At 50.0% G+C, this 14397-nt stretch overlaps 1 protein-coding gene and 1 long non-coding RNA gene across 3 annotated transcripts in view; one reads left to right on the top strand and one right to left on the bottom strand.

Moving 5' to 3' along the window:
- Positions 1 to 769: 769 nt before the first annotated feature.
- Positions 770 to 8272, bottom strand: LOC133234309 (uncharacterized). The gene is made up of 2 exons (XR_009732103.1): positions 7217 to 8272; positions 770 to 4903 (listed from the first exon to the last, which is right to left on the bottom strand). It is a non-coding gene; the product is annotated as an uncharacterized LOC133234309 (long non-coding RNA).
- Positions 6779 to 14397, top strand: part of ADAMTS7 (ADAM metallopeptidase with thrombospondin type 1 motif 7) — a 62437-nt gene continuing 54818 nt past the window's right edge. For both annotated transcript variants that reach the window (XM_061394667.1, XM_061394668.1), the window contains exon 1: positions 6779 to 7137. In XM_061394667.1, the coding sequence (XP_061250651.1) occupies positions 7038 to 7137 (100 nt within the window). In that variant the 5' untranslated portion in view covers positions 6779 to 7037. The remainder of the gene's footprint in view (positions 7138 to 14397) is intronic.

Below are 14397 nucleotides of genomic sequence, written 5' to 3' on the forward strand. Positions count from 1 at the left end.
TTACATAGTCTTTGTGATCATTTTCTTCCCACCTCTGGGAATAATTTTCTCAAGTACCTACAAGTTCTGCTACGTCAAGATGTTGTGTCTTAGAAGTGAAAGTGTTAGTCGCTCAGTCGTGTCCAACTCTTTGTGTCCTCGTGGACTGCAGCCTGCCAGGCTCCTCTGTCCATGTGATTCTCCAGGCAAGAATACTGGAGTGGGTTGTCATTTCCTTCTTTCCACTGAATCTTCCCAACTCAGGGATCAAACCAAGGTCTCTTGCAGCACAGGCAGATTCTTTACCATCTGAACCACCAAGGAACCTGTGAGTCTTGGTCGGGGTCTTTTCTTATCTGTTGTACTGGATGCCAGTAAACTCTTTCGGTCTGAAATGCATGTGCTGCACTCCTGAGAAAGATTCTTCTATCATTTATTTGATAATTTTCTATTTCTTCTGATCTCTCTAGGTCTCTTCTGATCTCTTAATTTTTGATGTTGGATTTAAGGACTTCTAAAATATGGAGAAACGTTTGCTTCATGAAAGGCAATAGATGTAAGCACATCTATTAACTTCTTTCCCTGAATATTTTGCTATTGACTTCGTCTTAAAAATATCCTTCTAACCCCCACATTATATAACTAACTTCATTTTTAAAATTGGCAATAGCAATTTCAGAATAAGGATCATGCTGTTTTTATTCATTTAAGCTCCACTGCAGGCAGCACAAGTGAGTATCTGTTGGAGAAATAAAGTAGTGAAATGATTTATTGATTAAAAAAGAAAAAGAAAAATGACCCATGTCATTTATTTTATCCAGGATCTTATTACCAGCAACGGTTCTGATTTTTAGATGTTGGAACAAGTATTTTCTTTACAAAAGTTAATAAAATACATGAAAAAATGTTATAGGATAAATAACAGAAAGAGCTTCCAAAAACTCAATAAATACAATAGAAAAGCATAAAAAGTTTTCAAATTATTTCCAGACACAAGGATTTGGAACACCCCTTGCTGAAACAATAGCAAGAAGAAGAAAAAAAAATTATAAAAAAGAAAAAGAAAAAAACAGCCAAGGGTGCAGTGTGGGGCAGTAAGAGATCTAAGGTTTGTGCGAATGTCAGGCTGGGGACACAGCCTCCCACACAACAGTCTTCTGGGATCTGCTAGTCTTCAGTCCAATTGACAGGGCCCTGGCCGTCCAGGAGTTTATGGGCTAAATGTGAAGACAAGATTTGAGTGCAGGAAATAATCTGATGGCCATTCCTGAGGGTCCCTTTGGAAATCAGCATGGCTCCTGGCCCTTGACAGTTGGGAGGTGTTCCTAAATGCAAGCCTCAGTGACTCTCTAGTGAAGGGGAAGTGGCCTATTCCCACATATCTAGCCGTCTGGCAGACTTAGAAACAAATCCCAAAGGTGGAGCCAGGAAGAAGCAGATCCTTTGAGGTATAGAAGCTCAAACTGGCAATCCAGGAGGCAGAGGTACTCAGGGACTTGGGTGCTGGGACCTTCAGCAAACCACCTGACCTCTTCATGCTTCAGCTTCTCTATCTGTAAAATGAAGATATAATAGTGTCCACTCCCAGTGCTGGGAGGAGGATGATGTGAGACCTTGCATGTAAAAGCATAGTGCCAACACATGGGATTCAGCACTCATTCACCATCACAATTCGCCTCTGTCTAATCATCCTTCTCACTGCCCAGATGGCTGCTGGCAAGAGTGGAAGCTGTTCTTGGACCTTTGTCCCCTGAGCTGACTGACAGTTTTGAAATTTCCATGTGGATAATGTCCATGACTCCTGTGATGTTGTCCCTCATGGCAGTGTGGGGTCAGGCCCCCCTCCTAAGCTGGGTAGTTGGCAGGCAAAGGCCACAGTGCTTTGAACTATGGGACTATATTGAGAACACCCATGTCTCCAGGGCTTCCAGAACAATGGCTAATCAGTCCCATGGCAGCAACTCAGCATCCTCTTTCCAAGTCAATCAACTTGTGCATTTTCAAAGCCAGTTCTTACTCAGCCCAGTTGCTGTCCCATGAAAGGAAGTGCTTTTTTAGGCATCCCTGTTTAGCAATCTGTACCCTAAATTAGCATTTAAAATTGTGCCCTTAATTTGGCAATTCTTATCTATCAAAGTTACAAACACATATGCCCTTGACAGCAGCCCCAGTTCTAGGACTTTATCCAACAGTTGTACTCACCTATATGCACAGAGGATAGTCACAGCAAGAGAGGAGAAATAATCTAAATACCCACCAGTAGGAGATGGGTGACATACACACGTGATGAAATGTCAACCATCCAACGTTTATTTGGATAACTGACAATAGCTACTGAATGTGTGTTGTATGTCAGCTACTGTTCTAAGAGTCTATTAGTGAGCAAGACAGAGGTTCCTGCCCCCATGGAGCTTACATTCTGGGTTACGTGCCACATGCTAACAAGCTATTAAAATAAGGCTGCTGCAGGTCCGTGAGTAAGGATGCTGGCCCATCTCCCATCTCTGAGCTATGTGGTTAAATGAAAAAAGCCAGGTGTAGAGTGACTGTGCCACCATGTGCGCTCAATGAAACTTTGTGTTTGCCTAGAATTTTTCTCCGAGAAGGCAGTGGCACCCCACTCCAGTACTCTTGCCTGGAAAATCCCATGGACGGAGGAGCCTGGTGGGCTGCCGTCTACCGGGTCGTACAGAGTCGGACACGACTGAAGTGACTTAGCAGCAGCAGCAGAATTTTTCTAAAAGGGTTCAGGAGAAACTGAAATAATAATGGCCCCTGGGAAGGAGCACCGAGGGACTAGGGGTTAGTTTTGGGAGGGAAGAGTTACTCTTCACTGTTTGTAAAAGTGTGAATGTTTATCCTGTGCTTGCCTTACCAAAAAATGCAAAATAAAACAAAATACAAAAGACCTTTAACTTTGCCAGGTGTTGGTCTGCCCACTCTGAAGGCTGGGCCAGCTCCAGACAGAGTCCTCATGCACCCAGGAGTTGAGTTTCTCAACCTTGGCACTTTGACATTTGGGCTGGATAATTTTTGTTGCGGGGTCGGGGGGCTGACCTGTGCATTGTAAGATATTAGCAGCATCCCTGGCTTCTACCTGTCTGGTGCCAGGAGTACCTCCCCCAGTTGTGACAATAAAAACAAGACAAACAAACAAAAAACACCTCCAGACATTGCAAAATTCCTGGAATCAAAATCACCCCGAGTTGAGAATTACTGCTCTAAAAAACTTTGAAATACAGTAGCAATCACTAGGAAAAGGCAATGGCACCCCACTCCAGTACTGTTGCCTGGAAAAATCCCATGGACGGAGGAGCCTGGTGGGCTGCAGTCCATGGGGTCACTGAGGGTCAGACACGACTGAGCGACTTCACTTTCACGTTTCACTTTCATGCATTGGAGAAGGAAATGGCAACCCACTCCAGTGTTCTTGCCTGGAGAATCCCAGGGACGGAGGAGCCTGGTAGGCTGCCGTCTATGGGGTTGCAGAGTCGGACACGACTGAAGTGACTTAGCAGCAGTAGCAGTAATCACTATCTCCGTTAGACAGATAAGTAGAAGCCCAAAGAAGTTTTATAGTATTTTTTTTAATTATATGCTTCATTTTAAAATTGCTATCTATTCATTTATGATTTTAAATACATGTGCTCTACTGGCTAATTTTTAAGTGATCTATTAATATATAAGTGAATATATAGAAGTAGAATGAGTCTAGTTTCTTATTTCACTTGATCTGTTTCTAGTAGTGTTTTAGCTCAGTTAAATCTTACTGGAGATGTTGGGCTACATAGATAACAATCATTTAAAACATAAATTAATTCCGTCAAGATTTGGCAGGGGTTGGAGGGGACTCTAATAGGATACCTGACATTTTGAACAATTACATGTTGAAATATCAAATCTCTTGCTTTGTTCAAAATGTAAACTTTACGCCCCAGAGTTGGAGTTGGCTGGCCTTATTTTTCTGGTTGGATTGTTATTTGTGTCACGAGGGCAGGACTAAACCTCACAATCCTTTTGTATCCTGTGGTGTCCAGGATAGTTCCCAAGGAGGCTTAAAATGAAGGCAGCCCAGCAGGCTGTGGACAGAGTAAAGGCCAGGACCTGGGACACAGATGGAAACAGGTGAGGACTGTTGTCAGCTGACGGGTTTTAAAAACACAGGCTCCTAGGCTGCCTTTCAGAAAAGCCTCTAATCTGTGTTTGGCCTTGGCAGCTCCCCGGAGGAGCGAGGACAACAGATTGTGGTACTGGCCAGGGAGGACCCTGTGTCCTGCCCCACCCCCAGATCCTTTCCATCTCTGGGGCTTCCTGTGCTGGAGGCTGAGATCACAGAACAAAGAAGGCACGGCCTGAGCATCTCACAGTGTGGTGGGCTTAGCAGACATAACAGACAAGAGCAATGCAATGTGATTTGAGCCATGATGGGGGTTGCAAAGATGCTCTGGGGACCTTGAGAAGGGAGTGGGGGAAGACTTGCTGAGAGGTGATGTGTAAGCTGAGCCTGAAAAGACAGGTCTCACTCAGATGCACCAAGTATGCATCCATCTCTTCCCTTTCACCCTCACATGACTGGTGAATATCACCTCCTCTGGAGGCCCTCCTTGACTGACCCCTTGGAGAGTAGACCCTCTAAACTCCCTGTTTTATCTTCTCCATAGCCCCTCTTAGCAGCTGGTCTTGTTTACATGTTTGCCTACGAGCCTGTGGCTCTCCTCCAGAGAGAGTTCCAGAGACTGTGACCCTCTTGTTCCCTGTGAACACCCAACACCTGTGGGAAGGCGGTCTGCCAGGCGGATGAGGGTGGAGTTGAGAAGTGGAGACGGAGAACACCTCTAGAATGCATTGGGCAGGTCAAGATGAGAAGGACTTGAAGGGTCCTGTGGCTCTGGCACCAGAGTGGAAGATGGTGGAGGGGGTGAGCCTGAGATGCAAACGAGAGGAGGAGAAATTTAGATAACTGCCTGGAGAGGTTAGATTGAGAAAGAGAGCAGAAATGTGGGGTGGGAACTAGAGAGGAATCACTCATTTATGGAGGGGTATAATCCATATCTTTACTAGGAAGGAGACCAGAATTGTTTTAAACTAAGGGTCAGGAGCCAATGATGGTTGGATGGCATCACTGACTCAATGGATATGAGTTTGAGCAAGCTCTGGGAATTGGTGATGGACAGGGAAGCCTGGCATGCTGCAGTCCATGGGGGCTCAAAAAATCAGATGCGACTGAGTGAATGAACTGAACTGAACAGGAGCCAATGGAGACCAAGGAAAGAGAGGAACACCTAGAGCAAGGTCCTTGGAGAGGCCTGGCAGAAGCTTCGGTCTCTGACCGCTGGAAGGTGCCTGCTCCACTGTGTCCAGAGGATGGGAAAATGCATGGGTGCCAGTTATAGATGCTTGGTGCACAGCATGGGGGGGTGGGGGGCAGGATGTAGTGTGAACTGTCCCTGTAGCAGGGTCGATGGCTGTTAGGCGCAGAGGAGAAATGGAAAGTGGTTGGGTAAGGGCCAGAAGTCAAGCAATGAGTATAGCTAGGGAGGGAAGTGAGTGGAGCTAGGAGGGGCAGGTGGGGGTGGGGTGGGGTGGGCAGAGGCAGGTGACGAGAGACCGGAGGAAGAAAAGCACATATTATTCCTGTGACTACTCAGGGAGGATGGGAAAGGCATCAGGATGTGCTCTGAGAGTGGGGCATCTGATCTTGAGACTTCAGAGTGGGCTGTCGGGGGTGACAGAGCCTAGGCTGTGGCAGTGGAGGCAGGAGGAGCCCAGGAGAGCTGGTGGCTAAGGTGGGGGGAAGGGCCACTAGAGATGAGGCGGTCAAGCAACTGGGTAGCCATGTGCTGCATTTGTCCCCGAGGACAGCAGGGCTTGGGGTGAAGGAGCCAGATGGGAACTTCCAGAATGAGGGAAAGTGCACGTGAGATGGAACAAGCGGGGAGGTATGTGGGCGGCAGAAGGCTACACAAAGGCTGGTCCGGGGAAGAAAGCAGACCACCACTGAGAACAAGAGGTGAAGGTCCTCAGGGTAGGGCCAGGTTTAGTGAAGCAGAAGGTGGAGGATGGGAGTGTTCTTTGACATGGGGACAGGCTTCTAGGAGCAACGAGGGAGGGAGCAGGACAGATGGCGGGTGTTTGAGGCTGAGGATGCGAGGCTGGGCTTGGCTGATTTCCAAGCTCCCAGGAGGCCCCTGCTGAGTCTGTGGGCTCCAGCCCATGGGCCAAATGCTGTGCTTCCCTTCAGGCAAACACACTTGGAAAGGAGTCTGGACAGGAGGAATTGAGGGACCCTGCCCCAAGTAGGAAACAGATGCTCCCTTGGGAAGAGTCTGGGCCTCTCTCCCCAGCTAGCTTTGGAGATCCTGGACCCTCCCGGGGCCTCTATGTCCCTCTTCTTTAGAAGGGCAGGACTGCCTAGCCCCGGGAGTGCACCGAAGGGCGCCACCTCGAGCACAGTTTAGGGACAAGGCAGAAATTCCAGAAATTCCAGATTCTTTGAGGGGCTCCGGCGGGCTCAGGACAGGAGGGCCCTGCTTGGCTCCACCGCCAGACGGCGCCCTCGGCCCGGTGGGCGGCCGATCGGCCGTCGGGGGGCGCTGCGTGCGCCCTGCCCGGTGCTCCGCCCCTGAGCGGTGGGCAGTCGGCCCCGGCCCGGAGTGGCCCGAGAGGGTGGGGCGAGGGCGGGGCGAGGCCGCGCCTGGGTGGGAGGGGCGAGGCCGCGCCTGGGTGGGAGGGGCGGGCCGGGGGCGGGGGAAGGAGCCCGAGGGGCGGGGCGGGGGCCCGCGGCGTTTCTCCCTCCCTCCCTCCTTCCCTTTCTTTCTCCTCTTCTCACTCTGTAGTCTTTTCTTTTCCTCCGCAGCCGGCCGAGGGGGCGGGCCCTGCAGCCTTTGTTGCTCGCAGACCGAGCGCAGCCGCCCGCCGGGCGGCAGTCCGGGCCCAGGACGCCGGGAGCTGCACGCGGGTCGGGCATGTCCTGAGCCGGACCCGGGACCGGGCAGCGAACGGACGGGACGGACGAGAGCGTGTGCGAGGGGTCGCTTGGCGGCCGCCTGGCCCCGGCCATGCCCAGCGGCCCGAGTCCCCGAAGCCCCGCGCCGCTGCTGCGCCCCCTGCTCCTGTTCCTCTCGGTCCTGGCGCCGGGCGCCCACGGATCTGCACCAGGTGGGTGGCTGCCCCGCCCCGGCCGGCCGGCCCTGCCACCCCTCCCCGCTTCTCCAGCCTAGGTTCAGCCCCTTCTCACCTCTGCAGATTCCGCTCCTGCCAGGCTCTGCCGGGAGGGGTCGCCCCCCACTCTCCTGGTGTTAGGGACAGGGGTGGGCTTAGAGCAGCGAAACCGCGCCTTCAGGGAGCCTTCCCCAGCCCTCGACTCCACTATGCACCCTGCCCATAGCCAGAATAAGCCTCTTACACGCTCTTCGAGCTCCCGTTTCCCCACCTCGGGTGCAGCAGAGCGCGTCTGTCTCCCCCGGGGAATCTCTTCGTCTGAGCGACTGGACGGAGCGCGGCTTGCTCACGATGGATTCAGTTTCTCGCCCTCCCCAGTGTGCCTCGTCTGGAAAGCAGGCTGGCCAGGGCGCTGCGGGCGGAGTCGCGGGGTCTCAGGTCTACGCGGTTCCCTGCCGAGCCCCGGTCCCCCGCCTCTAGGCAGCCTGCCCGGCCCTCAAGCTCCCCGGGCCGGGTCTTGCGCGGTCCTTGCACTTCCTGCCTCCCCCTCCCCCAAGTGTGAAGGCGCCGGGAGAGCAGCGCGGAGAAGGAGCTTCTTTCCCCGGCCCTGGGCTTGGCTCTCCCCGCCCAGCCCCGCCCGGCTGGCCTCCGACGAGCTTCTGGCCCGCGTCCAGAATCATGCTCCGTCCAGGTCCGCCGGGCCACGGAGCTCCTGGAGCGTCCGGCCTGGGAATTTAGGATCGGAGGGTGTAGAGGACCCCCTGGCCTTGCGCTCTGGAAGCTCCTGGTCTCTTGGGCGCGGGTAGAATAGTGGGAAGCACTGTTGAGGTGAGGCAGTCGGGAAGAAGGCTTTGTAGGAGAGGGGCCCGAGCTTGGAGGGACTGAAAGGATGGGTGAACTTTAGATGGGCTGGAAGGGGGTGTGTGTGTGTGTGTGTGTGTGTGTGTGTGTGTGTGTGTGTTGGGTGAACTTTAGATGGGCTGGAAGGGTGTGTGTGTGTGTGGGTGTGTGTGTGTGTGTGTGTGTTGGGTGAACTTTAGATGGGCTGGAAGGGTGTGTGTGTGTGTGTGTGTGTGTGTGTGTGTGTGTGTGTGTGTATTGGGTGAACTTTAGATGGGCTGGAAGGGTGTGTGTGTGATGGATGAACTTTAGATGGGCTGGAAGGGGGAGTGGGGAGGTGGGGGGATGTGTGGGTGCGGATGGGTGCAGCCCAACCGGGCTTGGTGGAGCGGGTGGGGGTGGGGTGGCTAGATTAGGGCTTCGAGCTGGGTTTCGGGGAGACCTCCCTCCTCAGCAGAGGGATTGTGGTTGTGAGGCTGGAAAAGCATATGGGCCGGAATGTAGGGAGCATTTAAGCCAGATCTTAGAGGTTCAAGGAACCGTTGAGGGGTGCAGCTGATGAAAGCCGTTGAGGGGAGCAGTGTTTTAGGGAGGAAGCTCCCCGTCTAGCAACAATGTGTAGGGGACAGAGCAAATATTTAATGAGACCTACCATGTGCCAGCATCCCTACTTCTTATTTCTCATCAGCTCCACAACAACCCTGCAAGGTGTGTGATGGAAAGTTCTTTTATAAATGAGAGGACAGATTCAGAGAGGGGAGTGACCTGCGAGGTTAGACTCCTGGGCTACCTGGGTGAAGCCTGTGTTTTCCCACTGCCCCAGAGCTGGGGACCGATGAGGGTGAACCAGGTGATGGGAGCAGGAAAGTATTTGCCCCAAGGAATTGCCCCTGAAGCCTGAACTTGGGTCCAGGCTCCCTGGCAGCTGTGGGAGAAAGGTTATGTGTGTGTCGGGGGCCGGGGAGTGCCTGTGGTCAGGGTCTCCTACTGCAAGCCAGACACATGTATGAGCTTGCCCATGTTGTTAAACTGGGATAATGGTATCTACCTCCAAGGGTTGTTATGAGAATTCAGCGAGATGGTGAATGTGTTTGCTTCGCACAGAACAGAGAAACTGCCACGTGGTGGCCGTGGTTTTTATGAGTCTGCCAGGTAGACCCAATAAGATTAGGGAGTCCTTGGTGTGTCCTGAAACTTGGACCTGCCATTTGGGGTGGAGGAAAGGCAAGCGCCCCTCCTATCTAATCTGGGTCCCCCTTCAGGTGAGTGTCTGTCTCCAGTGTCCCTATAGATATGTCACATGAGGTCCTCCCCAGTCTCTCCCACTTGGGATCCCTGACACGGAGGCTGCTGAGCTCTTTGTCATTTTCTTCAGACCTGCCTGGGGAACCTAGACCAGGTGCTCTGCCCACTGAATGCGACCCAGTTAGAGGCCAAAGAAAACATCTTGGGCTCACTTTTAGAAAAATGTAACAAACCAAGGGACTTGGGATTGCTGGGACTGGCGCAGGGACCCACCAAAACACTGTTTCACACATGTGAGCTCTGTGTGCGTGTGCATGCACACACGTGCATGCAGGCAAGTGCAGACGGACTGGAGTGGGGGGGGGGGCATGTGTCACACACACCCTGGTTATTTTTTCTCTTTGTCATGAGCTATGGGTCATTTGAAGAGCTGGACTGTAACTCAGGTACTCGATAAGGAGGTGAGGGTAAACACCATGTTGGCATTGCTCTGGTAGAAGTTCCAGGGTGACAGTTCTGTCACCTAGCAGTGATAGTCAAAGTATTCAACACCCGTTGTGGCAGGAACTCACTCCAATCACAACCGAATAACCTTCCTGGCAGGACAGACTCAGCCATGAACCACTGGCAGTCCCTGCTCCCATCTGCAGTAGCTTTGGCGCTGCTGGCTCAGCTCTGATGCACCCACAAACCGGTCTGGAGCCTGCAATTACCCTTTGCTAGCACTGGGTGGTGGTAGTTTCCACCACCATGATCTCTACCAGCCATCAGCTATCAGAGACACTGAAAGAGTTGTTTATTTTTTAACTTACTCCCCTCATTTAAAAATATTTTAATGGCAAAACAACACAAATTGACTATTGAATGCAGAATGCATTGACTAATTGACAAATTGACTAATGAATGCAGAATAAAGCAAGAAAATGAAAATTATTGCAGTAAAAATGGTAACATCCTGTAAGTACTAATATTTTTACATTTCTTATTAAAATATTAAGTCATTAAGCAAAAGAAGTTTTTAAAGACATAGCTAAGTATACTTGAGAACTTCTCTTGCTAATTTTCAGTCATAACTTAGTCACATTTGCTTTGTGTTATTATCTATTGAACTAAGCGCTTATGTATTGACGCACTGAATTCTCACACAACCTAAGGTATAATTATTATCATGCCCATATTACAGATGGAGGAACTGAGACTGTGTGGTTAGTTTACCCATGGCCTCACAGCTTTTGATGGCAAAGTTGTGATGCAGACCCAGGTGCTCTGACTATAGAGCACATTACTTCTAATGCTTTTTGCCTGCAGCATATTTCTGCTTAGCCCCGCCACATTTTTGAACTTAAGAGGATGCTTCTTTATAACTCACTTGAATTTCTATCTTGCAATAATTTCCCAAGGTCTAGCGCAAGGGTTCTCAACAGGACTGCATACCCCCAGGTTCATGGATCCCTCCCCAGGGACACTGTTGAACTCTCGGGGCCATCTCTCCCCAGGGGATCTGATTCCCCAGCCTTATACACAGTGCCCTCTCCCACCCACATACGGTTGAGGACACTGCCGTTGCCTAGAGGTGTGCCATGTAGCTTCCATTTTTCTGGTACACTGAGCACTTCTGGGCTCATTGGCATCAGCACCCCACACCTTCAGCTTGTCTTTAGCAGCCTTGACTGTGATGGTTCATGCCCTGGGAACTGCTTTTAATATTCATTTAAAATAAAACCTTGGAGTATAACTGTTTTCTTATTCTCCATCTATTTGCTCCATGACCCTCCTTAAATTTTCTGACTTGGATACTCTGAGCAGATGAGGAAACTGAGGCTCAGTAAGATGAAGTGACTGTCCAGGCCACACAACTATTAAGTAGCCAAGTTGGCACCTGAACCCAGGTCTACCTGTGTTCAACGCTCACACTTTTGCATTATTTTCTAACTCCATTGTCTCTCATTCTACAAAACACGTGCCTGGGTCAAGCTTTTTATTGCTTGTTCCCCTCACCTGACTTCTTCCTATTTCTCTGGTGGTCTATCACATGATGCCCACCACCAAGCTGTCCTCATCCTCATGCTTAAATATGTACCCATATGTCAAGGGGACATGTCACATGCACCCCTCTGACAAAGCTCTTCATCCCCGTACATCTCTGGGCTGTCCCCTGCCCTCTCTTGGACTTTCCCAGCGCTGTGCCAGGGGTAAGGATCATGAGTGCCCTGCACCCATTTATTCTCAGGGCTAGGATGGTGTCTTGTACTTTTTCCTGGATGTTAGGGCACTTAGCTCTCCCTCACAACACCAAACGCCATGGGCCAGGCAGGTAACGTAACGAGGCTGATGGGAAGACATTTTTCTTGAATCATAGGGCCTCTTGGCCCAGCCCTTGTTTTCCCGTTGTTGTTAGAGATTCAGCTCTTTACTGAATGAAAGACAGCACAAGTGTGAAGCTGAGGGCAACCTATATTTAGCGACAGTGCTGAGAACACATAGGAAGTGGTGGAGACTGAGGCAGATGGGAAAGCACAGGCCCTCTCTAATGGGCCACTTCTGACAAGTGTGAATTTAGGCCTGACATGGATGGACGATAAGACTTTAAGCTGAAAATTGAGACTTTTGTACAAAATTATGTGATTTTTTTTCTTTTTTACAAAAAACACTGGCAACTGATTAAATACTGTTCAACATTTTTGCCAGTCCAACAAACCACTACCTGCCCCTAATCAATACACTGACAAACAAAAAAAAAACAAGTCTGCAGGGTATGGTTGTGGAGTTGGCCTCCCAAATGCCCTTATGAGGATGAGAGAGCAAGAAGTCTCCTTCAACTATCCAGCCCAATGGCTTCCAAATGCCAGCCTTGAAATGGTTACTTCAGAATCCCCAGAAGGTTTAGAAAACTGCAGATTCTGGGGCCTCAGAGCCCTGGATCTAAGGAATCAGAATATCTGGGCTGGGTCCTGGGCAGCTACAGTTTTTCAGAGCTTTCCAGGTACTTCTGATGTTCAGCCAGGTTTATGTCCAGTAAGGAATTTCCTAACTTCCCTGATGACCACAATCCCTTGAGGCTTTTGGTAAAAACACAGCTTCCCAGTCCCATTTCCTGGACATGCTGATTCAGTGGGTCTGGGACAGGGCCTGAGAACTTGTTTTTAACAAATTCTCATCCGAGAAGTCTGGAAAATCCTTGCACTTGTGCCCTCCTGAAACTCAGAGACAAGGAAAATTTGCCTAAAGTCACTGAACAAGTCACTCCAGCCCACCCTGTGTCCTGCCTCTTGGAGAATGCTCTTAGAGGACTGCCCTAATGGCTGGCCCACTGGGGCAGTTGTGGGCAGTGAGGGATGTCCTCAGCGGGGGTGCGGGGGGCCACACCATGCAGCGCACTCTTCAAGTGGTTTGGCAGGAGACAGATTGGAGGGTGAGTTGAGTTTTTGCAGCCTGGCCTGGAGGGAGCTTCAGGCTGGACTTGGCTTCTTTTCCCACCCCAGCAGCAGCCACACAGAGAGCTCTGTAGGACAGCTGCAGGGCACTCAGGCATTCTTGTGGCCTTGAGAAGTCTTTGTCTTGAGCAGCCAGGATCCCAAGAGCTGGGCATAAAGCCAGGACAAGCCCCAGAGCTAGGCAGGACCAGAGGCTGGGACAAACCTCAGATGGGCCAGTTTCCTACCTGCACCTTAGGGCCTGGGAACTGTGGAGAAGGAAAAGAGAGAACAAGAGCGTGAGCCCTGGGGTTGCTGCCCACTCCCAGCAGTGCTGCTCTTCTTTGTGTGTGTGTCCATGTGAGATTTCTTTTGAAGACTAGGTCTAGTGGTCAAAATAGTTGGAAAACTTTGATCGAGTCCAATTCATGTTCACTTGGTCGTGTCTGACTCTTTGTGACCCCACGGACTGCAGCACACCAGGCTTCCCTGTCCATCACCAACTCCTGGAGCTTGCTCAAACTCATGTCTGTTGAGTCGATGATGCCATCCAACCACCTTATCCTCTGTTGCCCCTTTCTCCTCCTGCCTTCAATCTTTCCCAGCATCAGGGTCTTTTCCAATGGGTCAGTTCTTCGCATCAGGTGGCCAAAGTATTGGAGCTTCAGTTTCAGCATCAGTCCTTTCAATGAATATTCAGAACTGATTTCTTTTAGGATTGACTGGTTTGATCTCCTTTCAGTCCAAGGGACTCTCAAGTCTTCTCTGACACCATAGTTCAAAAATATCAATTCTTCAGCACTCAGCTTTCTTTATAGTCCAACTCTGACATCCATACATGACTACTGGAAAAACCATAGCTTTGACTAGACGGGCTTTGTTGGCAAAGTGATGTCTCTGCTTTTTAACATGCTGTCTAGGGTGCTCATAGCTTTTATGTTAGCAATGGAGAAACTGAGACCCAGCAAGAGACAGACCTCTGAGAATGAAGAAGGACGTTACTGGGAGGTTGAAACCATTTGGGAGACTTTATTACTCTTTCTGTGTGCCTTTAGGCTAGTCTCTGCACCCCTCTGAATGTCTCTCTGCTTTCTCCAGGAGCAATCTTGAGACTCTCCTGCAGGTGTCCTAACTTAGAATCCATAGCCACAGGGACCTGGGTAGAATTCAGAGGATCCATGAACTTGGATGGGACTATATTACATCTTTAATTTTTCTAACCTTGAAGTGAAATTCAGTATTTCCTTCCATTACAAATATTAGCAACAAATCACAATAGTATTAGCAGCATCTCTGATTTAGCTACCAATTGTTGTTCAGTTGCTGAGTCATGTCCAACTCTTTGTGACCCCATGGACTGTAGCATGCCAGTCTTCCCTGTCCTTCACTATCTCCTGGAGTTTGCTCAAATTCATGGTCATTGAGTCGATGATGCTACCTGACTATCTCATCCTCTGCCTCCCCCTTCTGCTTTTGCCTTTAATCTTTCCTAGCATCAGAGTCTTTTCAGTGAGTTGGCACTTCACATCAAGTGGCCAAAGTATTGGAGCTTCAGCTTCAGCATCAGTCCTTCTAGTGAATATTCCTAGTTGATTTCCTTTAGGATTGATTGGTTTGATCTCTTTGCTGTCCAAGGGACTCTCAAGTCTTCTCCAGCACCACAACTTGAAAGTATCAATTCTTCAATGCTTAGCCTTCTTTAGGATCCAACTCTCATATCTGTATATAACTACTGAAAAACCATAGCTTTGACTAAATG

Source organism: Bos javanicus, chromosome 21 (assembly GCF_032452875.1).
Source record: "Bos javanicus breed banteng chromosome 21, ARS-OSU_banteng_1.0, whole genome shotgun sequence".
Taxonomy (NCBI): domain Eukaryota; kingdom Metazoa; phylum Chordata; class Mammalia; order Artiodactyla; family Bovidae; genus Bos; species Bos javanicus.